The 26330-nt window shown below is 40.0% G+C and overlaps 1 protein-coding gene across 5 annotated transcripts in view; it reads left to right on the top strand.

Annotated features, from left to right (window-relative positions):
- Window positions 1-25924, top strand: part of ATP7B (ATPase copper transporting beta) — a 39894-nt gene extending 13970 nt beyond the window's left edge. For 4 of the 5 annotated variants that reach the window (XM_042839215.1, XM_042839214.1, XM_042839216.1 and 1 more), the window contains exons 2-21: window positions 66-1293; window positions 2603-2839; window positions 4086-4249; window positions 5155-5316; window positions 7097-7173; window positions 7537-7711; window positions 8275-8508; window positions 8704-8795; window positions 8937-9064; window positions 11614-11768; window positions 11966-12100; window positions 14005-14199; window positions 15092-15274; window positions 16728-16926; window positions 18203-18349; window positions 19613-19755; window positions 21707-21910; window positions 22018-22135; window positions 22938-23040; window positions 23569-25924. In XM_042839215.1, coding sequence (XP_042695149.1) covers window positions 66-1293; window positions 2603-2839; window positions 4086-4249; window positions 5155-5316; window positions 7097-7173; window positions 7537-7711; window positions 8275-8508; window positions 8704-8795; window positions 8937-9064; window positions 11614-11768; window positions 11966-12100; window positions 14005-14199; window positions 15092-15274; window positions 16728-16926; window positions 18203-18349; window positions 19613-19755; window positions 21707-21910; window positions 22018-22135; window positions 22938-23040; window positions 23569-23833 — 4344 coding nt within the window. In that variant the 3' untranslated portion in view covers window positions 23834-25924. The remainder of the gene's footprint in view (window positions 1-65; window positions 1294-2602; window positions 2840-4085; window positions 4250-5154; window positions 5317-7096; window positions 7174-7536; window positions 7712-8274; window positions 8509-8703; window positions 8796-8936; window positions 9065-11613; window positions 11769-11965; window positions 12101-14004; window positions 14200-15091; window positions 15275-16727; window positions 16927-18202; window positions 18350-19612; window positions 19756-21706; window positions 21911-22017; window positions 22136-22937; window positions 23041-23568) is intronic. The other variant, XM_042839217.1, reaches the window with a different exon arrangement.
- Window positions 25925-26330: the final 406 nt, after the last annotated feature.

Here is a 26330-nt window from a genome sequence, read left to right as displayed (position 1 = left end):
ACACTTAAATGGAATATTGCTGCTTACAGCAGTAAGGATGCACACATTTTTATTTTGCTCTTTAGGTTTTGTCCAATGCTGACTCTCCTCCTAGCTGCGCGCTGGAACCTGAAATGAAACAGAATTTTGCTTTTGACAACATGGGCTACGAGGAGAGCTTTGAAGCCATGCCCTCACCATCTTCCCAGGAACGCACTGTTGCAGTCAATGTGGTGGGAATGAGTTGCCAATCTTGTGTGCAGTCGATAGAAGGACGAATTTCCAAAGTTCAGGGTGTTGTGAGTATTAAAGTCTCCCTTGAACTGAATCATGCTTTAGTAAAATATCTACAGTCAGAAATAAGCGCTGAACAGATTTGCCAAGAAATAGAGGATATGGGCTTTGATGCTAACATAGCAGAAGAAAAGTTGGCACCGGTGTCTGTAAATTTGCCGTGCTCGAGAGAAGCAGTAATAAAGCTTCGGATAGAAGGCATGACGTGCCAGTCCTGTGTCACCAGCATTGAAGGAAAGATTAAGAAGCTTCACGGTGTGGCAAAAATCAAAGTGTCACTCGGTAACCAGGAAGCAGTTATTGCTTACCATCCTTACATCATTCAGCCTGAGGAACTTAGGAGCCATATCAGTAACCTGGGGTACGACTGCACCATTAAGAGTAAATCGGCACCTTTGAAGCTTGGTGTGCTTGATGCCAGGAACCTGCAGAGTGCAGACCCCAAGGAGATGCCAGCATCTCTTGAGAGTGAGGGTTTGCATCCACTGGTTGCCAGCAAGAGCAGCACAGCTGCGGTGACTGTACATATAGAAGGCATGCACTGCAAATCTTGTGTCAGAAACATTGAAGAAAATATATCCTCTCTTCCAGGCATACAAAGTATTGAAGTCTCCTTGGAGCATAAATGTGCTGTTGTACAGTATAGCCCAAATTTAATTACCTCGCCTGCTTTGCAGCAAGCTATTGAATCCCTTCCACCTGGGAACTTTAAAGTTTGCTTCCCTAATAGTTCAGAAGCAAATAGCCAGTCATCTCCATCTCCTGCTTTGGTATTTGATCTCTTCAGAGAGCCACTGAAAGACTCAACGTGCACAGCTGTTATTAGGATTGATGGCATGACCTGCAATTCCTGTGTACAGTCCATAGAAGGAACAATATCTCAGAGACACGGTGTGCAGCATGTAGCAGTTTCTTTAGCTGACAAGACTGGGACCATACATTATGATCCAGCAAACACGAATGGAGAGGAGTTGAGAGCTGCCATAGAAGAAATGGGGTTTGATGCATCTTTGCTGACAGGTAACAGTGTTTTGTCTTCTGTGATGCGCTTACCACTGGAGTAGGTTTCCTCCTATGGGCTCCTCCAGCCTCCTACAGGATGCTGTGAGATCTGTCAAACTGACTGTTCTAATTTAAATTCCAAACTCAGATTCTAAAAACGTGCGAACTTGAGGATGTTTCATTTAAAACCAATCTTTTTCTGGCTAAAATCCCTTCTTAGTGTCTGAATCATTTGATCTTTATTTCTTGAGAATTAATGCTAGGGACCTAAGCCTTGCTGTCAGCAAGATGAATGCCAAGATGTGCAGTCTTTGGGAGCCAACATTACTTTTACATGTTAGCTGCAGCACAGTTTGTGGAATTTGTATACATGCTCAATGTTTAAGAAGTTGCTATGGTGCATGATCTCCTCTCTAGCAAATTTCAAAAGCAGCAGTATTTATTTGCTTCAGCTCAGAACAAATTTCCTTTAAGTTACAGATGTGGTATATCTCGAATGCATTGGTTTAAACCCCAAATACCCAATTGTTTTTCTCACAGATCCAATCCCTCTGAAGCTATGGAACAGCTACAGATGAGGAGTCTGTGTATGATGTTAAATTATGATTTGTTTCTTTCATAACTTGTTGGTGGGAGAGCTCCTGTCTATGGAAAAGGAGAGGATCCTCTGCGCTTAACATGTTCAAAAGCAACTCTTGTTCCTTTGCACAAACCTTCTTAGGGAGATGATTTGAGAGCACTGCTATAGCCAGGAGGGTTATTTGTTGGATGCTGTTATCTGGCAGAGAGCAAAGATGATCACTGTGGGATGCATGAGTTGAGGTCTGAGTGCAGCAAATCCTTCCACTGCTCGTTTTGCAGTACTTGCATGATAACTGTTGTGTCATAAAGAGAAACCTGTTGTGAAATTCTTCCTTTCCCTTTTAGGGACCAAGCGCTATGAGCTGTGTAGAAGGTAACAAAGACAAGATGAGTAGGAGGCTGGTTTGTGCTCTGTGCTGAATAAAGACCCTCTAGATACCAATGTATCTTTATTGAGCAGGGGTAGCTGTCAGATTAAGGTAGCTCTTTGATCTGTGCACTGACATTGGAGGCACTCGCTGTCTGAAAGTGACAAAGAGTTGTGGTCATATAAGTAGTGCAGGTGAGTGTGTATTATATACGTAATAACAATCTATCATTTTCTTCCACCAAGAAACAGAGATTACCATGTCACCTCTCAAACAAATAAGGGACTTTGCATGATCGCTGTAACCTGCTTGTAGTTTTGTGTCATCCTATTGCCCTGTAATTGGTGTCTGTTCGGTTTATTGTGCATTTGTTCAAGATATTGGGGCAGGAGAATACAAGCGTTGGCCTGATGCCAGTAACACTGCGGCGCAGCCTCCAGTCCCAGAGCCTCCTGGCCAGGGTTGTGTCTCCGATGCACTTCCAGACAGCCCTCATCCTGATGAGCCAAACCAGCCCAGTGGAGCAACAGCCAAGAAGTGCTTTTTACAAATCACTGGCATGACCTGTGCATCGTGTGTGTCTACCATTGAAAGACATTTGCAGAAAGAAGAAGGTAATAAATTTGACGTTCCTGTAATGAGTCCTGAGGGACTGCTGGTTGGAAAAGGTATTCTGCATGGTCAATGGAAGAACACCTTGTGGTAGGACATCTTGTGGTTAAATAGACTTAATATTTTCTTTGTAGAGCTAATTTGACTACATCACTGTTTGTCTAGTGAGCCTACATGATGGACATAAATGTTTTGTAATAGTAAGTGGTTGGAATATGATCAATATTTCAAATTGGGATGAGAGGTAATGGCCTTAAGTTGCACCAGGGGAGATTCAGGTTAGATATCAGGAAAAATCTATTCTCAGAAAGAGCAGTGAAGCACTGGCAGAGGCTGCCCATGGACATGGTCTGTGGTCATGGTGCGGATGGTTTGATGGTCCAACAAGGTGATCTTAATGGTCTTTCCCAACCTTAATTATTCCCTGAAATAAGGCTCAAGACAAGAACAGGAAAGTTGTTCTTATTTTGTTCTCAGGGCCTTGCTTCTTTACAGAGCATTCCATCACTTTCAAAGCTGTTGAGAGCTCTGACATTTGTGGTATGAAGTTTATTCTCTGGTATACATTTGCACAAGCATGCACAAATAAATGCATGGCTCCAGTGCCTGGGTAATTATATTGGTTTAGGCACAGCAAGTCTTGTCAGGTTAGAAGTCTGCAGGCTGGCCATACAGAGAATGAACAGTCAAGCATCAGCATTGTCTGCTTTAATGCGTGTCAGCATGCCTTACTTGGGTTTTGCTTATTGATTCCTGTGTCTGCAGTTTCCCAATGCATGGTCTCCCTGCACTGATATAAAAAAATAAAGAAATTACTAGCAATTTGCTTTGTTTTCTGTGACTTCTATGCTTTGCTTTTTGATTGTAAATTTAGATTGAAAAAAAAAAAAAAAAAGAGCCCAATATCCAGTGGGATTTGGTTAGGGCTTTGCAAAATTAAGAAGGCCAGGGTAGAGCAGTGCAGAAATTGTTCATGAACTTTCTTTCTGTCTCTGACCACAGCCTTTTTTCCCCTCTAACTGTTGCAGCTCCTCGTATTGCTGTATGGAACTTTGGTATGGCTGCATTTCAGTAAAAACTTTGCTGCTGTGACTGGCAAACAATGCTAGGAGGAGGCAGAAGAGAGATCACTAGACATGAAATGGCACTAAGCTGCTACAGTTTCCATTGAAAATCATGTGATATTTGATTTTTCTTCCTCACAAACTGAACTGCTTTATCTAACATTCTTTATTATTGCTGCTGCAGGTATTGTTTCAGTGTTGGTAGCACTGATGGCAGGTAAAGCAGAGATAAAATACGAGCCTGACTTCATACAGCCTCTTGAAATAGCACAGTTGATCCACAACTTGGGTTTTGAAGCCACTGTCATAGAAGATCAATCAGAAACAGAAGGAAATGTGGAGCTGCTTGTAAGTAACATATTTCAAACTGTGTGTTGATTTTGGATATGTCAGGTTCAGAAGAAGCATTTTCTTGCGAGTGCTTTTGTTTAAGGAGGTACAGCCTCAACAGATCAGTTCTGTCTAGTGATGATCATTTTGCTTAATTGCTAGAAAGAGAAAATCAATTTGTTTTAGAAGACCTGTCAAAGCCACTGAAACAAAAACCAATAGTTGTAAGTATAGAATAGGCTTCTGTTAGCAGGGGGGAATGAAATGGGGAATATGTCTTCAAACACCTGATGAGAAGGTTAGGGACTTTGTATAGAGATCTGAGAACTCTGGGTGAAATAAGGACAGATTCTTTGAAAGTCTGTTTTTCTTCTTACGTTTATATGCAGTAAGACAGAAAACAGCCTCTGGTTATGCCAGTAGATCAGAAAGTGGGAATGTGCCATGCTGAGGATTTGAATTCAAATGATGTTAAATCTGCTACATAAATATTGACTCAGGCAGTGTTAATATAGGCAGCTATATTAACTGTACTCTTGCAATAAATGCAGTGTGCTGGTGTTGCTGTACAAATAAGCTGTTGTGAATGTAACTGTTTGTTGCAGAATTTTATAATAATAGAAGTAGATAGTTATATTTGTATCCTTTGAGACAGCTCTATAAACTCTTCCTGCTGAGGCTTTGTATCACTGCCTGCAGAGTTTGAACAGTCACTGGTATGTTTGTAACAGAATCTCAAATTCTTTAAACAAATATTGGATGAATATTTGGTTCATTAAAAGTGATGACAACAACAAAAACTTCCTTAAACACTGAAACCTGCACTGTGAGTGCAAAAGTGAAAATGACTGACGTACTGGACCTTCTTAGCACCAATGGTGAAGAGAGATTGCTAACTGTACCTAAAACTGTGTTTACTTCAGATTACAGGGATGACTTGTGCTTCCTGTGTTCACAATATTGAATCCAAACTTATGAGAACAAATGGCATATTCTATGCCTCAGTTGCACTTGCTACTTGCAAAGCTCACATCCAGTTTGATCCTGAAATTACAGGACCTCGAGATATTATAAAAATAATTGAGGTAGGTTTTAGAACATTTTGTTATAAACATCTAGAAGGTGTCCCTGCCTATGGAAGGGGGGTTGGAACTAGGTGATCCTAAGGTTCCCTTCCAATCCAAACCACTCTGGTTCTACAAGTCTATAAAATTAAGAAGAAAATAAAGCTGCTGATATTTGGAGGGTTTCACTGATTTTTACAGGTAATGTATTTATTATATGCATTTATGTATATATAATGTATTTATTAATGTATTTACAGGTAATGTGTTTATTATGTAGTGAAGCTGCTGTGCTGCACAGAAGTGCATAGCTTCCCAGTCTGTCCAGTCTATTGCTTTAAACATACATCCCAAAAGTAACAAAAAGATGAAAACAAATCCAACAAACCCACTTTTTTTTTTTAATCTGTATCTGGTAAAAGTGTAGAATCATGTGTCTGATTTCCAGTTATTTCAGTAAACTGTGGATACTATTAAAAAAAAAAAAAAAAACAACAAAGCACACAACAACAACAACAACAACAACAAAACAACCAGAAAAACAACCTAATTTCTCTTGTCTCTAAAAGAGCCTATGAAAGAAGTTGTGTAGCAGCAGGGAGGTGAGCCCTGCTCATATCAGGAGCATTACAGATCTCTGTATACACAGGCCTTTTTTCCCATGTCTACTCGGAGAGAAACCTTTTCAATCAAAAGAGTCATGGAAGGAAAAATATCCTGGCTTACCCATAACAGCAGAGGTCATAAGTTCTGCTATTATTGTAGCCCAGGTGTCGATAACACTTTTTCCTCTGCTTCAGCAGAAGGGTAGAGAATTTGTTGGATGAACCACACGCAGAAAGTAGTCAGGAGAATGGCTGAGTCTGTTTTCCTTTCGTGCCTTCAGAGTATTTTGTTCAGCACTGCAGAGCTGATGTGACAGCAGTGATCAACATATAAGTAGTAGACCATTCAGACTAGTAGAGCAGTTTTTTGAGGTATATCTTGCCACAGGATCATCTCATAATACAACTATTAAGATTAATTTGGGGGGGAGGAGTGGTTGCAAGGCAGTAAGACGTGAAGGGGTCAGTCATAACTGGATTCTTGCAAGTATGTAAACATATTCTTGCAAATACATAAATATATATATGTAATATATATATATATGTAATATATATATATATTATATTTATTTTTATATTATTTATTATATATATATATATATTTATATATATATATATAAGCTATATATATATATATATATAAATATATATATAAATATATATAAATAAATATATATATATATCTTTCCCCTGCAGTTAGCTTTATAGGTTTAAACTGGTTCTGGTAACTTTGATTATCAACTTCAGATGCATCTGTTCAACTGCCATGTTAAGGAGATGTTAGCAAGGTTTACTGCCTGGTAGCTTGTATACATTTTTAACTTTCTTTGTGGTGTTTTCTATCCATCATATTTAAACCAGTGGGGATTAAAGGGTGTAAAATTGCTATGAGGAGGAGAGCAACAGAATACCTGCTGTCAATGGGAGCTGCCTTTGCCTAGGAAGCCAGAACACTTACTGAGTTACAACTGTGTTGGTATATAGATAACACAAGTACTTTACAGTCCACATACTGAGTACTATCTGATATACCCTCTTGCTGAGGATCTGAAAATAAACAAGATGGCATTTATTAAATATGGAGCAGTGTCCTTTTCTGACATTTCTTCTAAAAGTAGTGTCATTTAAATATGTTCTAAGTAATATAGTTAGTCTAATCAAAAGTAACTCATCTTCCCTCCTCTTTTAATAAAAAGGAAATTGGCTTTCATGCTTGTGTGTCTAGAAGAGTTCCAAGTACACATAACTTGGATCATAAAAAGGAAATACAGCAGTAAGTACTTCACTTCCTCACTCACTAACAAATGTATGTAGATCATCTCTTGTAACACACCCTCACTTTTCTCAGTTAATTTAGCTTATTCTTGTGTAAAACATATTTCATTTTATGATTTGCTATTTGGATCATATACTTCTACTGCTTTCATTAGTTGTGGTTTTTAACTGATAAACGACAAAACATTTATATACCTAGGAGACAGTAAAACTGTCCTGATGTTTTGGTTCTTTCCCAAATATCCTGAAGCCGTGTGTCAGAATAGCACTGATGCTCCTAGCTCTGTATTGTCAGCACGGTGTTTGGCCTGGGTACTGCAGGTTGTGCTGTGACTGCGGATTTACAGCTTCTACTTTTCAGGTGGAGGAAGTCTTTTTTGTGCAGCCTTGTGTTTGGCATTCCTGTCTTAATCCTAATGATTTATATGCTAATACCTGGCGGTGAGCACCATGGGGCTATGGTGCTGGAGCAGAATCTCATTCCTGGATTATCTATTTTAAATCTTCTCTTCTTTGTCCTGTGCACTTTTGTTCAGGTATGTCCAGAGTATTTCTTGGAGGTTTGCTTTTTGTTCATTTCCCATTTATGTAATCTGATCTGATAAGGATAGGAGACCTATGGGAAGGTTTAGTGGATTATACCTGCTCTCTTGTCTGTGACACCTACATAGAATGAAGTGACACTTCTTTGCAAATTTTCAATTCTTAATTGCTCACTGCACTTACTCCTGCCACTGGTGTGCCATTAGCATTTCCAAGAGGGGAAGGGAATATTAAAACAAATAAATACCTGATCAGGTGTAAGCTGTTCAGGTAACTGTAGGTAAATCCTTTTAACTTCCTAGCTTTGTTTCTTTTGCATTTCTAGGAAAAGGGTAGGGTCTGCCAGGATTTAGCTGGCACGGCTGTTTAGAGAAAGTAAGAGCAAGTGAGAGGATAACATGGGATTCAATTTCCAGTAGATCTCTCCACTAAAGTTGTATTGAAGTAAAACTCAGATGGGACAGCCATCCCTTCTGTTACCTACTAGTGGTATTATATTCCCCTTGCTTTCACTGCTCTGATCTTAACATGTGCCTGTCTGCTCTTACACCAACAGTTCCTTGGTGGATGGTATTTTTACATACAAGCTTACAAGTCACTGAAGCACAAGGCAGCCAATATGGATGTGCTCATCGTTCTGGCCACAACGATTGCTTATGTGTATTCATGTGTGATCCTGTTAGTGGCCATAGTTGAAAAGGCAGAGGAAAGCCCTGTCACTTTCTTTGACACTCCTCCAATGCTGTTTGTATTCATTGCCCTTGGGAGATGGCTTGAACATATAGCAAAGGTAACTCATTTTCATGTGAAATATTGTGTGTTTATAATGAGAATGGAATAAAACTGTTCATGTGAGTTTGAGTCAGATGTTTCAGGTGTGTGAAGTAGCCTACAGTAATGGTCATTTAGAGTTCATTGTTCACCTTAAGCAGACATCAGCATTTATGTGTTCTGTGTGTCTCAAACATCTCCTTCCGTTTCTCAGAGTAAGACCTCAGAAGCTCTTGCTAAACTTATATCTCTTCAAGCCACGGAAGCCACTGTGGTGACTCTTGGACCTGACCACACTATTATCAGGTATTTATTACATTTCATGAAGCAAAATATTCAGCCTACTCGGGTGCGCAGACTGGGCTTGAAGCAGTTACTGTGAAACCGTTGCTATGGCTTTGAAACCTGTGACATTAAATGAGCTGTCCTTATTTTTATCGTTTGCAGAGAGGAGCAGGTACCTGTTGAACTGGTTCAAAGGGGTGATATTGTAAAGGTTGTTCCAGGTGGAAAGTTCCCAGTGGATGGGAAAGTCATTGAAGGCAATTCTATGGCAGATGAGTCTCTCATTACTGGTAACTTCTCTTAAACTTGTGCAAATGTGCGAAACCTTCTATAACTTTTTCTCACATGAAAAGAGAACAGAACAAAGCACAAGATGTTGTCTAAATAACCTCCCATCTTAATGAGCTCTTTTCCTGGCCTTTGTGAGCTTCAATCCAAATCCTGTATCTGCATACATATAAAAAAAATTGAAGAATCTCAGCTCAATTTGGTCTCTTTTACTAATGCACTGATGGGATGTGCAAAGGCTGAGCACTGTGGTCGTTATTCCAGAGATACGGTGGGAGTTTCTGATGGAATGTATTTCTAGAGAAGATGCATTTTCAGTAGTGACTTCTAAAGGAAATATTGCTAAGATGTTGAAGTCATACACATAGACATCAAGGCTTCCAACAAAGATGGCCAAGGGAGCAAGGAGAGTGAAAGAAAGTCTCGTGACTTGGTGCTCGTTAAGAGTCATAGAACTTCTTCAGTTTCTGAGATTTCCGTTTCGTTTCCTAAATATAAATAAGAATTACAAAATCAAATAAATCCTAATTATAAGTTGAAGGATCTAAAAACTTCACATTGTGATCGGCTTGCTTGATTTTAGTTATGTATTTACTTTGGGGAAAAGAGACACCCTTAATTTTAGGAGAACCAGTCACTGTCACTAACCTTAAGAGCAGAAAATAGTGGATTTGTAGAGATTCTTAAAGCAACAGTGTGAGAATGTGGACTTTGCCCCAGAGTAAACTTTCTTGATTTTGGAAAACTGAGATTAGTGGAAATGGAGACAGGCTTCTCAAACTCCTGTGGCTGTACAAAGTTACCAGGTAGAGGAAATTCCTAGAGGTTCCCTTCAGTATGGATCTCTTGCTGACCTTTTTGAGGGATGGCACACCGGAGAGTTAGGACCAAGGACACTTCTTTTTCCTTTGATATTAATCTGACAAAAGGCCAGGACGAGTTGCAGCTCAGATATCCAGAGCAAAGTGGCAAATAGGAATTTCCATAATGCAAATGCTTGGGATCTTTTGTTCTGGAGCAGTTTATGGTTTCCACTCACCTCCAGCCTCTACAGTTCATGGTAAATACCACACCAAGCAGCGTAGTGTTTTTCCAAGCAGCAGTCTGTATTTGTTAGAGGATTGATAAACTTGATTGTGTTTTTAGAAGATTAGACTGATTATTGTGTAGTTACTCAAATAAAGCCTTGCCCAAATTCCTTCAGCAATGAAGGAATGCGTTAGATGGCTGATGCTGACTTTACCTGCTGGTATTATGATGCTGAACTTTTTTTCTTCTATATGAGGAAATGAAAGCAGAGAAGCATAAAGCATAAGATCTAGTTTCTGTCCTGCATTCTAAACAGAATCACAGAAACCAGTGGTGGCTGAGCCATCTCCATGTTGCATAACGATTCCAAATTCTGTAACTTTAGGAGCTGTGCTGTCTTGTTCACGGTCCCTGGGTCACATGATTTTCAAGCTTTGCCAAATCACAGACTTTTTCCTACTAAGATGCAGAGAAAATTTATTCTAAATCTTTCCTGGTTTTTGACAAACCTCTATCTTGGGTGCCCCAGAATTGTCTCTCTTCCTCTTACAGTGGCTCTGTCGCTTTCACAGTTTCTTATGTGATGTATTTCATAGCCAATCAGAAAGATGATCTCCCTTCCTGTACACCTCAAAGTTTCAGTGAAGACATGAGAAACTATGGCCTATTTTATCAAAATCTGGGATTAGAGACTGTTCATTCATACTAGGGTACATTCAAACATCAGGGTGTAGCATCTGTACTGTGTCTGATAGAAAGATGGAGCACTGATGTTTGTAGGCTAGGGATTGTGTTTCTGGAGGTGGGAGAAGAGCCCTACATCTCTGGCAGGCTGAAAAGGAAGAGCCAGAAATCACAGACTCATAGAATGGCCTGGATTGAAAAGGACCACAATGATCATCTAGTCTCAACCCCACTGCCATTGGCAGGGTTGCCAACCAGCAGACCAGGCTGCCCAGAGCCACATCCAGCCTGGCCTTGAATGCCTCCAGGGATGGGGCATCCACAACCTCCTTGGGCAACCTGTTCCAGTGCATCACCACCTCTGTGTGGGAAAAACCTCCAGCTAATATCTAACCTAAACCTCCCCTGTGTCAATTTAAAACCCTTCCCCCTTGTCCTATCACTATCAGACCCATGTAAACAGTCATTCTCCTTCTTGTTTATATGCTCCCTTCAAGTACTGGAAGGCCACAATGAGGTCTCCCCAGAGCTCTTTCTTCTCCAGGCTAAACAAGCCCAGTGTCTTCAACCTTTCTTTATAAGAGAGGTGCTCTGGCCCTCTGAAATATTTCTGCTAAGACATTTGCTTCAAAAATAAACCTAGAAAAAGGTTTACAGAAGCATGGCATCACTTATACATGCCTTCAGAGGACTGAGATATACAATGTGTAATTTTATGCCATTATTGTTTATTGTGCTGATTTTGCTGGCGTACAGTGAGTGTGCAGTGTACTGTGTTCATTATCATTAGAGGTATTTGCACTGGTCTGATGCATTTATTTTTGGTGTTTCTTTCCAGGGGAAGCTATGCCTGTCACTAAAAAGCCTGGGAGCACAGTGATTGCTGGCTCTATAAATGCACATGGCTCAGTTCTTGTTAATGCAACTCATGTTGGTAATGATACCACCCTGGCACAGATTGTGAAATTGGTGGAAGAAGCTCAAATGTCAAAGGTAAAAGTAAGAGAAAAGGAAACCTTATTCATCAATTTTGATTAAATGAGAAAAGATTCTGTATTTTGATACATTTATGTAACCCGTGATCTGTGTTTTTCCAGACTTCAGAAAATAATGGACTGTTAGTTTCATTAATTCTGCATATTCAGTGTTTTGATCATAAACATGCAAACGTCTGTTTTTCTTTTTTATAGGCACCAATCCAGCAACTGGCCGATAAGTTTAGTGGATATTTTGTTCCATTTATCATCATAATTTCTACAGTGACTTTGATAGTATGGATCACAATTGGTTTTATAAATTTTGATATTATTCAGAAATATTTTCCTGTAAGTAATTTGATTAAGGGTTGGATTTCCTTGTTAAGCTGTCTCCCACTGAAATTAAAATACCTTCTGTTTGTAGGGCTTGACGTTGTACAAAGGTGTTTACCAGGTTACAATGTAGTATTTTCTACACAAAGGGAATGATTACACTAATTAAAATATATTTGTGGGTGTAAATATACTTGTGCATTAGCTCTCCTTGCTGCATAGGGTTCTTATGAACTGAAATGATAAGCATTCCTTCTGGATTAAGCATGACTTGTAGCTGCACTGCAAGGAGCTGAACCATTCCTATCATGCTTGGAATTTTTTTAACTCCCTGTTCCTTGGCAGATAGTGGGTTTGTCTCCAGAAGAAAAATGAGTTTCTCTTATCTTTAGGATGTGTGTTTGCTGTGCTCAGCAACTGTGGGTATCTGTGCACCTGGAAATAGATTTCTCATTAGATGAGGAAACCAGTGCTGGCAATTTACATCATCTGAGAGCAGAGCCATTCTGTGACACCCACCAGTGTGAGGATAATTCTGATGTATCCCCCATGAATGATGAGCGCACTCAGATGTTGTACAAAATCTGTTTTAGTTCATGAAATAAGAGGAGATTCAGGAATGCTTACTTGCTGCTTTCCTGAAGTTACTGAGTTCAGGTCTCTGTGGAGTGGGGACTCTGCATGTTCAGTCTCCTAAAAATCCTCTTGCCATGATGACTGGGACAGTGTTTGTACTCTGAAGGCAGAATTCGCCCTCAGAACACTGCCCTTTAGTTGGTGTCTCTGATCTGCCCTGAACATAAGGCAGTTACTGCAGCCTCCCCATGCTGTTAGGCTGTGTTTAAATGCATTTTATCATAGAATGGCCTGGGTTGAAAAGGACCACAATGCTCATCTAGTCTCAACCCCACTGCCGTTGGCAGGGTTGCCAACCATTAGACCAGGCTGCCCAGAGCCACATCCAGCCTGGCCTTGAATGCCTCCAGGGATGGGGCATCCACAACCTCCTTGGGCAACCTGTTCCAGGGCATCACCACCCTCTGTGTGAAAAACTTCCTCCTAATATCTAACCTAAACCTCCCCTGTCTCAGTTTAAAATCATTCCCCCCTTGTCCTATCACTGTCCACGTATGTAAACGTCCATTCCCCCTCCTGTTTATATGCTCCCTTCAAGTACTGGAAGGCCACAATGAGGTCTCTCTGGAACCTTCTCCTCTCCGAGCTAAACAAGCCCAGTTCCCTCAGCCCTTCCTCAGGAGAGGTGCTCCAGCCCTCTGATCATCTCAGTGCCCTCCTCTGGATCTGCTCTAAGAGCTCCACGACCTTCCTGTACTGGGGGCCCCAGGCCTGGACGCAGTGCTGCAGATGGGGCCTCACAAGAGCCGAGTAGAGGGGGACAAGCACCTCCCTCTCCCTGCTGGCCACCCCTTTGTTAATGCAGCCCAGAACACAGTTGGCCTTCTGGGCTGCAAGCACACACTGCTGGCCCATGTCCAGCTTCTCGTCCACCAGGACCCCAAGTCCTTCTCTGCAGGGCTGCTCTCAAGGAAATCTTCCCCCAGTCTATAAAAATGCTAGGGATTGCCTCAGCCAAAATGCAATGTCTTGTAGTGTATTTATTATTTATTATGTTTTATTTGAAGTTTAGGTAGGCTATATTTCTTAAATAGGTGGCCAACAGGAATTCCTGAAGCATATGTGCTTGAGTAGCAAGAAAGCCACAGGACACTGCCATAAACAATTCATAACGTTCATCTTTCTGTACTATTACAGTAGCAATTATAAATTACATTCCTATAGTTGAGGTTGCCTGGTAAATGTGTTTTTTGAGATGGCTATGATTGATCGTGCGTATGTTATCTTCTATCAGCAAATCTTTTTTTTTCTTTTTTTGCCTCCTCTCCTCCTTCTTCTTACAGAATCAGAACAAGCACCTTTCAAAAGCTGAACTAATACTGAGGTTTGCGTTTCAAACCTCGATCACTGTGCTGAGCATTGCATGCCCCTGTTCTTTAGGCTTGGCTACCCCAACAGCTGTGATGGTGGGCACAGGAGTTGCTGCGCAGAATGGTATTCTCATCAAAGGCGGAAAACCTCTGGAAATGGCACACAAGGTTAATTGTTCATTCTGTACCTTTGTAGCTTTCCCAGCTGTCGCCACATCAAATATAGTGTCTCAGGAAATCTCTCTGATAAAAAGAAAGGCTGCAGATTTTTTTTCCCCGTTGGCAACTGTGGTGGCAAGCAAGATGACTTTGACCTTCTTTCTCCACAATCCAAAGTAGGTGGCAAAGTGTTGAGAGGCAGCAGTTTCAGCAGTCTGTTGCCTTTGCTGCTGATGTTCTGCATGACCTTGTGCGGTCTCCGGCATTTGTGCTCTCTTAGCTTCTTTCCAGAAAGCCAACATTTTTCTTCTTTGAGGGCTGATGTGAAATATATGTTGGTCATGGTCAGTGGCTTAAAATGTAGGAGAAAAACGGTGTGGTTGGAAGTTGTTTTAGTCAAGGGAGGGGAAGATAGATGGGTGGCTGAAAAAGCCCTTCAAACAGACGGTAAGAGGAAATGGAGAAAGAAGGACTTGGCATGCCCACAGTCAGTAAAAAGAAGATGAGTTTACACCATGCTGTGAAAGACTGAGTTGGATATAAGCAGACTAAAGAGAGGTGAAAAGGATAATGAGAATAAATTAACCAGACTGACAGTAATTCTCATTCATTCAAATGTGTGCTCACTCACACAAAGCAAGTGTTGTGATATTGAGATCCTTGTATGGGTACAGCATGATACTGCAGCTTCAGCTGTACAAGGAATGAATAAGAAAGCATAAGGAGATCTACTGCACAGACGGTCTATGGTTCAGGATTTCCTGGGTTTTGTAGGTTTATTCAGCTTGTTTTGGTTACTGTCAGCTATTTATTGATGTCTTGCCTGTGTTTATGTGCTCAAAGCATGCAAGATCCCTACGGTCATATAGCTTAGGCAGTAACTCTGGTTTATTTCTTGCAGATCAAGACTGTGATGTTTGATAAAACGGGGACCATTACTTGTGGAGTTCCTAAAGTCATGAGGGTTCTTCTGCTGGGAGACACAGCTGTGCTCTCTCTGAAGAAGGTACTGGCAGTGGTTGGCACTGCAGAAGCCAGCAGTGAGCATCCTTTAGGAGTGGCGGTCACTAAATACTGCAAAGAGGTACTTAGACTTATTGTTTCACTTCAGATATATATATATATATATGCTGTGTGAAATCAGCAGATTCCAGAAGGAGAGGCCTGTCTGAAAAGTAGCTGGCTGAGAAGCTGGTAGATGTTATCTTAACCTGCACAATACCTGGGAGGCATAATCTAAACTTTGCTTTTGTGGCCACGCTACGGAGTCCTCAAGCAAGATATTACTAAGTTTTGCCAGACAATGACAAAGGAAGGATTGTAGAATATATGCAGGAGGAACATGTAAGCTTAAAAAAGCATTGTGAAGCAGAAGTGTATGGTGACATTTCACACGTTACCTGATTGTGGTAGTCACTGCTATTAGTCAGTTGCTTATCTGAATAGGTTAGTCAAAAAGCTGTGGAGCAAATATGAATATTAAACTGTGATATTTGTGAATTTCACAAGTTGATTACTCATGCCTGCACAAATCCTGCAAATCCTTGGAGAACCTTTATATATTGTTTGTGTTCATTAAATGTTTCAGGAAGAATGAAAGCATAATTAGAAACAACATAAGAAGCCTGGTTTAAATAACTTCTTTCTACTAAGGCAGGTCACTGAGCTACTTGCCATTAGATGATGAATCTCAAACTTATTAATGATAGCTCTTTCAGTGATGAAATTTAGAAGTTAACATGTAAATTTAGAAGGAAAAAGTAAGTGTGGGTAATGATTCAGTGGCCCCTCTTATATTTCACATTTCCTGTTTTTCAAATTTGTCTTAGTTCCCCTGAAATTTCTGTAGTTATTGTATGTGTCAGTTATTACTGTCTATAGAGTTCTCTGAAAGGTACATATAGTTCTGATATCTAGAAATAACTCACAATAAATTGTTTATCAAAGAATGTGGGCTTTTTTCCCATTATTTTTGCAATTTGTATGACTGTAGTTATATATATTTATATATAATAATATTTTATATATATATAAAAATATAAATATATATAATAATATATAAATAATATAAATAAATAAATAATATTATAAATATATAAAAAAATATATATAAATAAATAAACTGGGCTCACGCAGTCACTTGTCTGTGTGGCTAATTAAAAGCTGCATCTTTCCAGAGTTCTATGGCTGATTTTTGTAGTATTACTTCTTATTTCCCAGTCTTGGCTGAAGTTGTAAGCCACCACTGTACCTCCTTCATCTCTGAACCACCAGGAAACGTCACCCTTTTTGGTTTGCTTGTGCTAGGGCTGAGACTGAGATGTGACCTCTATTGCTGTTCGCTTCAGAAGTATCATCCCCAGCACATCTACGACATCTTTATTTTTATTTCTCCGCTACTGATGCTCCATGCTGCTTTCCAGTCTATCAGTCATTGTAAAGAGGAGGAACACAATCTCTTTTTGATGGCAGTGATCTCACATTTGTACCGCGTATTGTCAGCACAAACTGATGATGAATTCTGGTTATCTCTGCAGGAGCTTGGCACTCAGAGCCTGGGATACTGCACCAACTTCCAGGCAGTCCCAGGTTGTGGCATCAGCTGCAAAGTAGGTGGTGTTGAGGCTGTCGTGGGTGTGGCTGATGAGGGTGTTGATAAGTTGGACGCTAACAAGAGTGGGGACAGCAGTGCTCTTCTGGGAGATGACGCACTGATCACACTCTCTGAATCGAATGGTATGTCTGCCCCCAAAGTCACTGCTAGTTGTAGTCCAAGGGCTCATGAATCCACAGTGCTGAGCACAGTAAAGCAATTCTACCAGACTAGGAATAGCAGAAATGAAGTCTTATGAGAGAGAGAGAGGGAAAGAACACGAGGGACAAAAAGATGTCTTTATAGAAATTGAAAATCTCCTTTTCCCTACCTTCAATTGCTTTGGAATTCAGAAACCTAATTAAGGATTAGATGATACAGTGATTGATACTCCAAAAGTCGGTACAATACACGAGCAATACCCAGCAAGGTCCCTTTTGGACAGAAGAGTGGCCCAGCAGAGAGCACAGTTTGCCAATTAACATTATCTTCCTCCATAGAGAAGTTACATTCAACATATGCTATCTTATTGCTCCATTTTTTTGTCCTACGTTTTAGTTCCGTATTACTTTGGACCTTTTGTCTTCTATTCAAATATCTCTCAAGGTACTTAATTAAAAAAAATTATTCAGCAGTGAAGCAGGTTATATCTGCAAACCGAGTTTCAGTGCCTGATGCTTTTGATTCAGCCAGTGCATTTATTTTTGTTTTGTGCTCAGTGAAGGCACTTGCTCTTTTGTGTCATATGGGGGAATGAATACGCATTTAAAGTCCTCCTTAAGAAGCTCCTCAGTTCTTTTCAGCAGATTGTATCTCTTGACCTTTTTGAGGAAGCTTTTAGAAGAATTAAAATAAGAACTTTAATCATCAGAACTGCGCCATTTGTGAGCAGCGTTAATGTAATATTTTCTCACCTGCCTCAGAGGGCTTCTTGAAGTTGCGTTGAATTCATAATGAAGTGTCTGTGTGCTGTTTCATTGTTTGCTAGAACAAAACTACTTTTCTTAGAAGAGACTTTGTATTTGAAAGAAGTAATTATTTGTGTGAACAATGCAGCACGCTGCACTTTTTGTGAAAAACAATGCAAACTCACAAAGGCAAATCTGTGCAAATACTTCCAATAAGTTTATGACGCAACTCTGTGTATAAACAGTGAGTCTTGAAGGAGAAAAGTTTTATGAGGCTGTCATCAGTTAGCAGCTGCACATACGTGTTTGGTCATGGCAGTAGCTCTTCAAATGAGCCTCAATATGAAGTGTTTTGGATGTGACCTTTGCTAATCAAAGACACACACAAGAAATAAGAAAACCTCTGTGAATATATTTGTATAGCTAATGCAGCCTGAAACTGTCATTTCAAACATCTCTGACGTGTCTACTATTTTTAAGTCTCCTCTTATTCTTTTGTCCACAAACAAAGGTTCATCATCTTCCCACACATACTCAGTATTGATTGGAAATCGTGAGTGGATGCGACGGAATGGCTTGCATATTGCAAACGATGTCAATGATGCCATGACAGACCATGAAACTAAAGGACAGACAGCCATATTAGTGGCTATAGATGGTAACTACTGTGACTTAATAAACATCAGTTGATTGTACCATTGTAAGGATAAAAACAAACTAAAATAATCGGTGGATTAGTATCAAGAAATTACATATTATTTAATACAGAACTGTTTGTAAAAATGCCAAAGTATCAGGTGTTCTTAAAAGGTATTCTCAGAATAGAGTTTATAAGACCTTGCTGAGTAGTTTTTAATTTAAATGTTATTTTCCAAACCTCATGCTTCCAAAAAGTGTGATGTGCAGCGTGTACAACTGCACAAATGTGTCCTGCCCTGTCTTTGCATTGCTTAAGGATTAGAGGCTGACCTGCTGCATCTCTGATATCAAAATATTTCCTTAATAAATGTGACAAGTCATTAGATCATTCAAGTATAAAAGAGACAGTAGATTAGACTAAATGAGTTTTGCCAGAGGGTTTCTATTCTGTACTACACAGAAAGGGAACCTACGCAAAGCGTTAATAAGAGAAACTGCTGTAACGGTGATAAGTTTCCATTGGTCTGTGATCTTGATATGGGGCCTCTGATTTAATTAGTGAAAAAATAATTTCTTGTGCCCACAGAGAAATTTTCAGAGGCATCTGCATGTCTCAACCAGGGCTCCATTAATGTCCAGAAAAATCAAGTGCTCTTAACATGGAAATCAGGGCTCTGATGTATACTCAGTGTTCCTAGCATTACTGATAATGGTGACCAGAGTAACAGATGATGAAAACCTTCTTAAATCATTGCTTTTTAAATATAACATGCAATAACTTTATATTGTTGTAATTAGTATGGATACACCTTCCAGATAGTAAGTGTTGGGTACAGCTTTCCTGTCCAAAAGTAATTAATCCAACCCTGAAAGATTTAGAGGATATAAAAGCAAATATTCTAAATGCTGGAGGAATGGTTTCAACATCTGACAATTACAAAAACTTCCTGTAGCCCATAGTTTTTTTTTTTTTTTGTATGGGCAAAAATGACTATCAGTCAGGCATGTTTAAAAGCTATCATGCTTCCCTTCTGCCTGGTTCCTAAGTATCAGAGGAGTTTTGTTCTTAGATCTGAAAGAGGTAAATTAGAAAAGCGTGTGTGTGAGTGTGTGTAAGAAAGGGACCATAGATAAGAGAATTTAAGTCAGTGGTTCAGGCTTGTGAAAGCCAGTATTACCCAGAAAGAGTTACTTTCCCATACTGTGACAGAAGGAGTCCTGTTCTCTTGCTACCACTTTGCTGCCCACAGCTCTTTTTAACAGAGCACGTTTCTTTGTGAAGGTGTCTTGTGTGGAATGATTGCAATCGCAGACACTGTCAAGCAGGAGGCAGCCCTTGCTGTGCACACACTGAAAAACATGGGAATAGATGTGGTGCTGATAACGGGTGACAACAGGAAAACTGCAAAAGCCATTGCTACTCAGGTACCTTCTTGCATTTTACAAAATGTGTGATGGCTTTCTGAAATTCTGCTTATTTCAGTGAATTAGGACTAGGCACTCAGGGTTTCCATGTGTATGTTAAAAAAAGACTAACTTTTCTTGAACCAGACTGAACTCAGGTGAACTTTTTAGTGAGAACTACTGGTGATTGGTGGACGGTTGAACTGAATGATCTTCTAGGTGTTTTCCAACTTTGGTGATTCTATGATTCTAAGTCCTATGGCATAGTAAAGGCTGGTGACTGCATTAAGATCCCACTGAAGACAAACATTCAGTACCTCTTGAGGTGTGTTGAGTTTCATGCAGCAATTACTCCATTGCTGAGCTGAAGCCTTCTAGTTCCATTTGCTGAATGGTACTTGTGTTTCCTTAATGAAGAAGGGATGTGCCTTTAATGTCTAGTCTGGTTCCTAGTACAGGAAGTGGGGATTTGCCATTAAATTTAAAGATAACATAGTAATAAAAATGATTCTTATTGTTAAGAAGCATAGCAATCTAAAAGAAGTAGAGTGCATGACATTTCCTTGAACACAAACTATAAGCAACCTTCCAAAAGCAAAGCCAAATACTGACTCTACCTTGTAACATTTATACCCTCTCCATGTCCATTTCCCACTTGCACTTTGCACTGGTCTACTCTTAATCTACTGTGTGCCTCTGTGTTGCTTTCTTCATGTATACAAAGAGCAAACTCAGCTCTTCATACAAAGAGCAAACTCATCATGTCTTCTCCTATGTTGTGAGGCCTGTTTTGTTTCTCAATGTGATTTAATTCCTCTATTTTAATCCACTCTTTCACCTACTGTTTTTTTTTTTTAAGTCCCTTTCCAGCCTACCTTTCTTTGTTAAGATAGGAACTTTTTCATATATGAACTTTGGTTTTGTAGTTCCATTCCCTCAGGTGAACTTTTCAAACAACATTATTCGTTGCTAACCTAGATTTTCATCATTGATTTTTTTTTTTGTCAGTTGCAAAATGGTAAATCAGTCTAAAAAGTTTAAAATTCTACTTTGTGTGAAGTAAAAAGAGAGCTTCTACCTCCTGTGCTCTATCTGGTGAGGCAGACAGACCAATGGTGTTTATCCCAGTGCTTTTTAGTATACCCACCCCTATTTTTCAGTTGTAGCACTAAAGACATTTGGTAGCAACTCAAAGTTGAGAAGTAGGGTGAAGGAATTTATTCAGCCCTCTGCATTCTCTCCATAGTTTCCCTGGGACTTACACATTTATGTTGGCATTTCTGTTTTCCCTAGCATAAGTGCCTAATCATTTACTACTCCTGTGCACATTTCTTTGAAACTTTTATTGGTGCATATCCATCAAGCAGCATGTTTATTTGAAAACTGTCTATTTTAGCCATCAAACCTTTATTTGCCAGGGCAACAGAGCTCCAGAAGCCTTGTAAGGCATGATGACAAGGGCAGTGCATGGTGTTCCAGCCTCTGCAGTGATGATGGGGGAGTCTGTAATCAGTCACTTTCTCATCATAGAATGGCCTGGGTTGAAAAGGACCACAATGCTCATCCAGTTTCAACCCCCTGCTGTGTGCAGGGTCACCAACCAGCAGACCAGGCTGCCCAGAGCCACATCCAGCCTGGCCTTGAATGCCTCCAGGGATGGGGCATCCACAGCCTCCTTGGGCAACCTGTTCCAGTGCGTCACCACCCTCTGTGTGAAAAACTTCCTCCTAATATCTAACCTAAACCTCCCCTGTCTCAGTTTAAAACCATTCCCCCTTGTCCTATTAAAAAAAATAATAAAATAAATAAAAACCATTCGCCCTTATGCCAAAGGCAATTTGCTCTTCAGCTTTCCGTGTTGCTTGCAATTTATTTGAGTGATCTTCCTTTGTTTGCCCTTCTTCCAGAGCAGCAGATGGCTTTTCCTTTCAGCATATCACCAATAACCCTGTGTTTCTTTCTTCGTGCGTAGGTTGGGATCAAAAAAGTCTTCGCTGAGGTTCTTCCTTCTCACAAAGTTGCAAAGGTCCAAGAACTCCAAAATGGGAGGAGAAAGGTTGCGATGGTTGGTGACGGAGTCAATGATTCCCCTGCGCTAGCCAGGGCCGACATTGGAATTGCAATTGGAACGGGCACCGATGTTGCCATTGAAGCAGCAGATGTTGTTCTTATCCGAGTGAGCGCTGCAGTTTTGACTGCCTTCTACCACTTTCTGTAGCTCTTTTCAGTTCAGTATTCGATAGACTGCATGCAGAATACTTTCAGTGCTCTTCTGTCTTACAGAATGACTTGCTGGATGTAGTTGCCAGTATTCACTTATCGAAGAGAACAGTGCGGAGAATACGAATAAATCTGATTCTTGCCTTAATTTATAATCTGCTTGGAATACCAATAGCAGCAGGTAGGTGGTTGTCAGAGCTCAGCTTGTGGGAGACAGCAGCATGGTTGAGCTCTGTGGTGCCTCTGTCAGGATTTCCTGCTCAAGCAATTGAAGAGAGCTTCCTGGAGCATTTAAAACTCGGCAGAAGAAGAATAAAAAATATATGTATATAAATGTTTATACTGGTAGAAGAAATCTTTGTTCCCCAAATTTTAAGGTCTTGGGAGCAAATACTTATCTTAAAATGAAATCATGATTTTATTTTGCTTTACTCTACAGTATTTTGGGGTTCATTTTAGTATATTCAAATGTATCTCTAATAAGAGAGATCATCCAACTTCTAGGTGCTCCCTCTTTTATTCACCCCAAATTTCATATTTTGTCTCACACTATTTGGTTTCTCTGCTTCTATCAGACGTCTTCTCATGCTCTAAATTCCTACTTAAAACTAACTTCAAACAGCCCCCTATTCTTTTTATTTTTTTTAGTAACTTCTCCCTCATTTGCTTGTATTATTATTATTAATATTATGATTATACTTCTGTTGCTTTTGCTTTGCTTTGCACGTGCAGAATACCTGGGAGGGTCACACAGTCTTGCCCTGTGACTGCAGTCTTGTAATTGAATCTGTGCAAAGTCCATTCCATGCAACTGAAGGGACATATTTAACATGTTTAACAATAAGTAAGAAAATACATGTTGATCTATTTGTGATTATAGAGGCCTCAAAAAGTCCTGTTGATCTGTTCTATAGTATGCAGGGACAAAAACATCCATACTGGAACAGACTGCCCTGGCTGATGTCTGTGTGTTCTTTCGCTAGGTGTGTTCATGCCTGCTGGTCTTGTGCTTCAGCCTTGGATGGGATCAGCTGCCATGGCAGCTTCTTCTGTCTCTGTCGTGCTGTCTTCCCTGCAGCTGAAATGGCAAGTTATCTTACACTGAGTAAATGAGCAACCATAGGCAGCTCTGCTGCTGGGATTCAAGTGAGACATTAGTTTGGGTTTTATATACCTAAAAATACCTGAGGTCCTTTAGCATGGTGGTGTCTAATTCTTATCTGCAAAAGAGATGGACATCACTGTCATTAACATACTTGGGGTAAGACTGTTGAGCATTCTTTAGCTAGCAGCTAAAATAGTGACTGGATGCCACATGGACAGCTGTGTTGGAGATCTAGTTCAGTAACACTTGAGCTTTTCATAGTACGTTTTTGGGTGCAGCTGCAGTGGGCCTATTTTTAATACCATTGCGAACAAACATGTTTTAAAAGATCAGACTTCTTGCATTCTCTAGAAACATTCCAAACCTTCAGATATTTCTACTGTAGCTGAGGGTCTTTTGTGGTACATAGTACTAATGAACTAATGTAGGAAATCTATTATTGCATCACGATTCTGACCATGCTTCCTTGCACTGACTTCTTGATACAGACTATCTTTTCTCTTTCTCAGCTATAAGAAGCCAGACACAGAAAGTTATGAAGCTCAAGCTCAAGGCTGCATGAAGCCGCTTACCCCTTCCCAAATCAGTGTTCATATTGGAATGGATGACAGGAGGAGGGATTCATCCAGATCGGCTCCGTGGGATCAAATTAGCCAAGTGTCTCTTTCTTCCTTGACTTCAGACAAGCTGCCGAGACATAATGGGTTTTTTGAGGAGGAAGGGGACAAATGGTCACTGCTGATGAATGGAGGAGATGAAGAACAGTACATCTGAAGTGTTGTGTTCTCAGTACAGCAGGGAATGTTCCACCTCACCGGTGACAACAGGGACTGAGTCATGTCATCAAGAGCCTCAAGGTTTTAAGTGTAATTATTCCTTTGGCTCAAAAACAATTACTGTTCAGTTTTGTGTTGTATAGATTGTGGATTTTTTCAGGTCACCAGTTATTCCTAGTCACTGAAAGAATCTGTGACTCTATTGTGCTCATTTGCACGTAGCAATTAGTGAAATAATGTACAATAGTAATTTTCAGAGTCTAATAGAGTTTCTGTCTTTTGGACTGTCTGCTGGGCACCAAATTTCATACTTCACACTCTTTCTAAGTTTATTTTTTCAAGAGCACATGAAGCAAAGAAGATGTTCATAGCCTTAAAGATCTACGCCCATGAGAAAATATCCACTGCGTAAGGAGCTCTGTGGTTGGAATGCACAGAATCCTAACTAGTCATGTCATTGTGGGAGCACTTTATGCTTAGGATTCATGTGCATCTTCTTGGACCAAAAAAACTTCAGTGTTTCACCGACTGTATCTCTCTGAAAAGTCTCTTTCAAAGACTTTCACTTTCTTTCAACTATCAAGCTCTTTTGATGCACATTTTTCACAGCTGAACTTGTTCTGTGATTCCCACTGCTCTCTTAGACTTTCTCATTTGCTCCGTAGGAGCTCTTTTTTCTTTCCTTTCTCCAACCAAGGCATCTTCTATGGTTTATTACTATGTTTACAGATTATCCCTGTTTGGGATAAATTCCTTTAAGTCACTAGCAATTTTCCATCTTAAGGAAACCTACAAAGGCAGAGCAATTAGTGATCTGAGTTAGTACATAATTTTCCTGTGGATATCTTGCATGATCCCTCAAAGTCCTGGATAGTTGGCAGTTGGCAGTTTCTTTCCTCTGACCAAGTGAAGAATTTCTGTCAGTGTGAACAAGGCTGGCAGTTACCACGGAGTGACTGGAAGCAGAACTGTGTCTACAGTTGGTGTGACTCCAGCATGGCTGGATGAAGTGAGTTCATTACATAAATCAGCTTACAACCAGCTTCCTAGTTGCTTGAAGTGCAGCCATGAGGTTAAAAAGGTTGAAAAGTGGCCTTAAAATAATGTGGGAAGTAACTATTCCTGATGACAGAAGAGTATGAAGATCTATAATAGCTTGAATTTTAAGGTAAATGGATTTCTGTGTTATCAATTGGTTTCAACTTCCTTTTTTGCTCTAGTTTAATAAGAAATTAAGGTGCTGAGCAACTCATCTTTCACTTCAATGTCTTTACCAAAGCTGGCAGTAGCTTTATCACTCTGAGTGTTGAATTCAACCCTTAACACCATTTAGAGTCGGGACAATAGGAACCAACTGCTGAAGTGCACTGGACCTGGCCCTGTGGTGCTGCACTGCTGAACTGTGGGACTCTGACGTAAACAGCCCAGAGTTTTATATTTTGATTTGAGAAATGAAAGAACGGGAATTACTGCACCAAGCAATACGAGGTAACGTTCACTGACTTAAATACAGAGTGGTTTCAAACAAGGATTCAAGTCCCACTCCTCCTAATTTTTTTTGTTGTTTGTTTTTACAAGACCCTGAAGCACCAGGCAGATCTTCCTGTTCTCTCTTCCTCTTAATATTACATTTGAGCTGTCACGAGAAAACATCAACAGCATTGTCTAAAATACTCATGTTTTAAAACTGTAAAATCTCCTTATACGCAGAGATGACTTCCACAGCACTCACACTTCTCAGACATCCCATAAATGCCTTTACGTGGCCTTTAGGGGAAGTCTACTGTTTCACTATTCTGTGTTTTCTTACCAGTGCTTACAGTAAAAAAAAAAAAATAATAAAAAAAAAAAAAGGGTGTTTTTTTAAACAAACAAAACTTGTGTCTTGGCTTTTTTTTTTTTCCGTACCCTTCAAAAAATACAACCTACCAAACAACCACATATAAACAGTAATTGATGGACTGTAGGATGTATGTGCAAAATGCCTTTGCCAACAAGCAGTGCAGTTTGTATGGCATGCTCTACAAGTCCCTGATCTTGACTTAGCGTGCTTGGCTCTGACAAAAATAAAACCAAGAAATTCAGTCTATTAATCTGTCCTGGTGGATCACATCCTTGTGTTGTTGGAATTTGCAAGAGCGTTTCTGATAGATTTCAGCAGAACTAAGACTTACTTGATTCTATTGTTGACTTGATCTCCACTTTTTGAAAGCTTGGACCAGTCAACTGGTGAGATTAGTCTTCTGCTCATCAACACAACAGGTACAAAAAATAGCTTATGTCTAAGATCATAGTGTGCATATTCCAAATTACAGTTTATGTGGGATAAGAAAATCACAGAATCGCAGAATCACCAAGGTTGGAAAAGACCTACAAGATCATCCAGTCCAACCATCTACCCATCACCAGCAGCTCTCACTAAATCATATCCCTCAACACAACATCCAAACGTTCCTTGAACACCTCCAGGGTCGGTGACTCCACCACCTCCCTGG

Source organism: Centrocercus urophasianus, unplaced genomic scaffold (assembly GCF_019232065.1).
Source record: "Centrocercus urophasianus isolate 14NV4802_14NV808 unplaced genomic scaffold, USGS_Curo_1.0 seq_9, whole genome shotgun sequence".
NCBI lineage: Eukaryota > Metazoa > Chordata > Aves > Galliformes > Phasianidae > Centrocercus > Centrocercus urophasianus.
The sequence above is the reverse complement of the archived record's forward strand: the minus strand, read 5'-3'. Positions and strand labels throughout refer to the sequence as shown.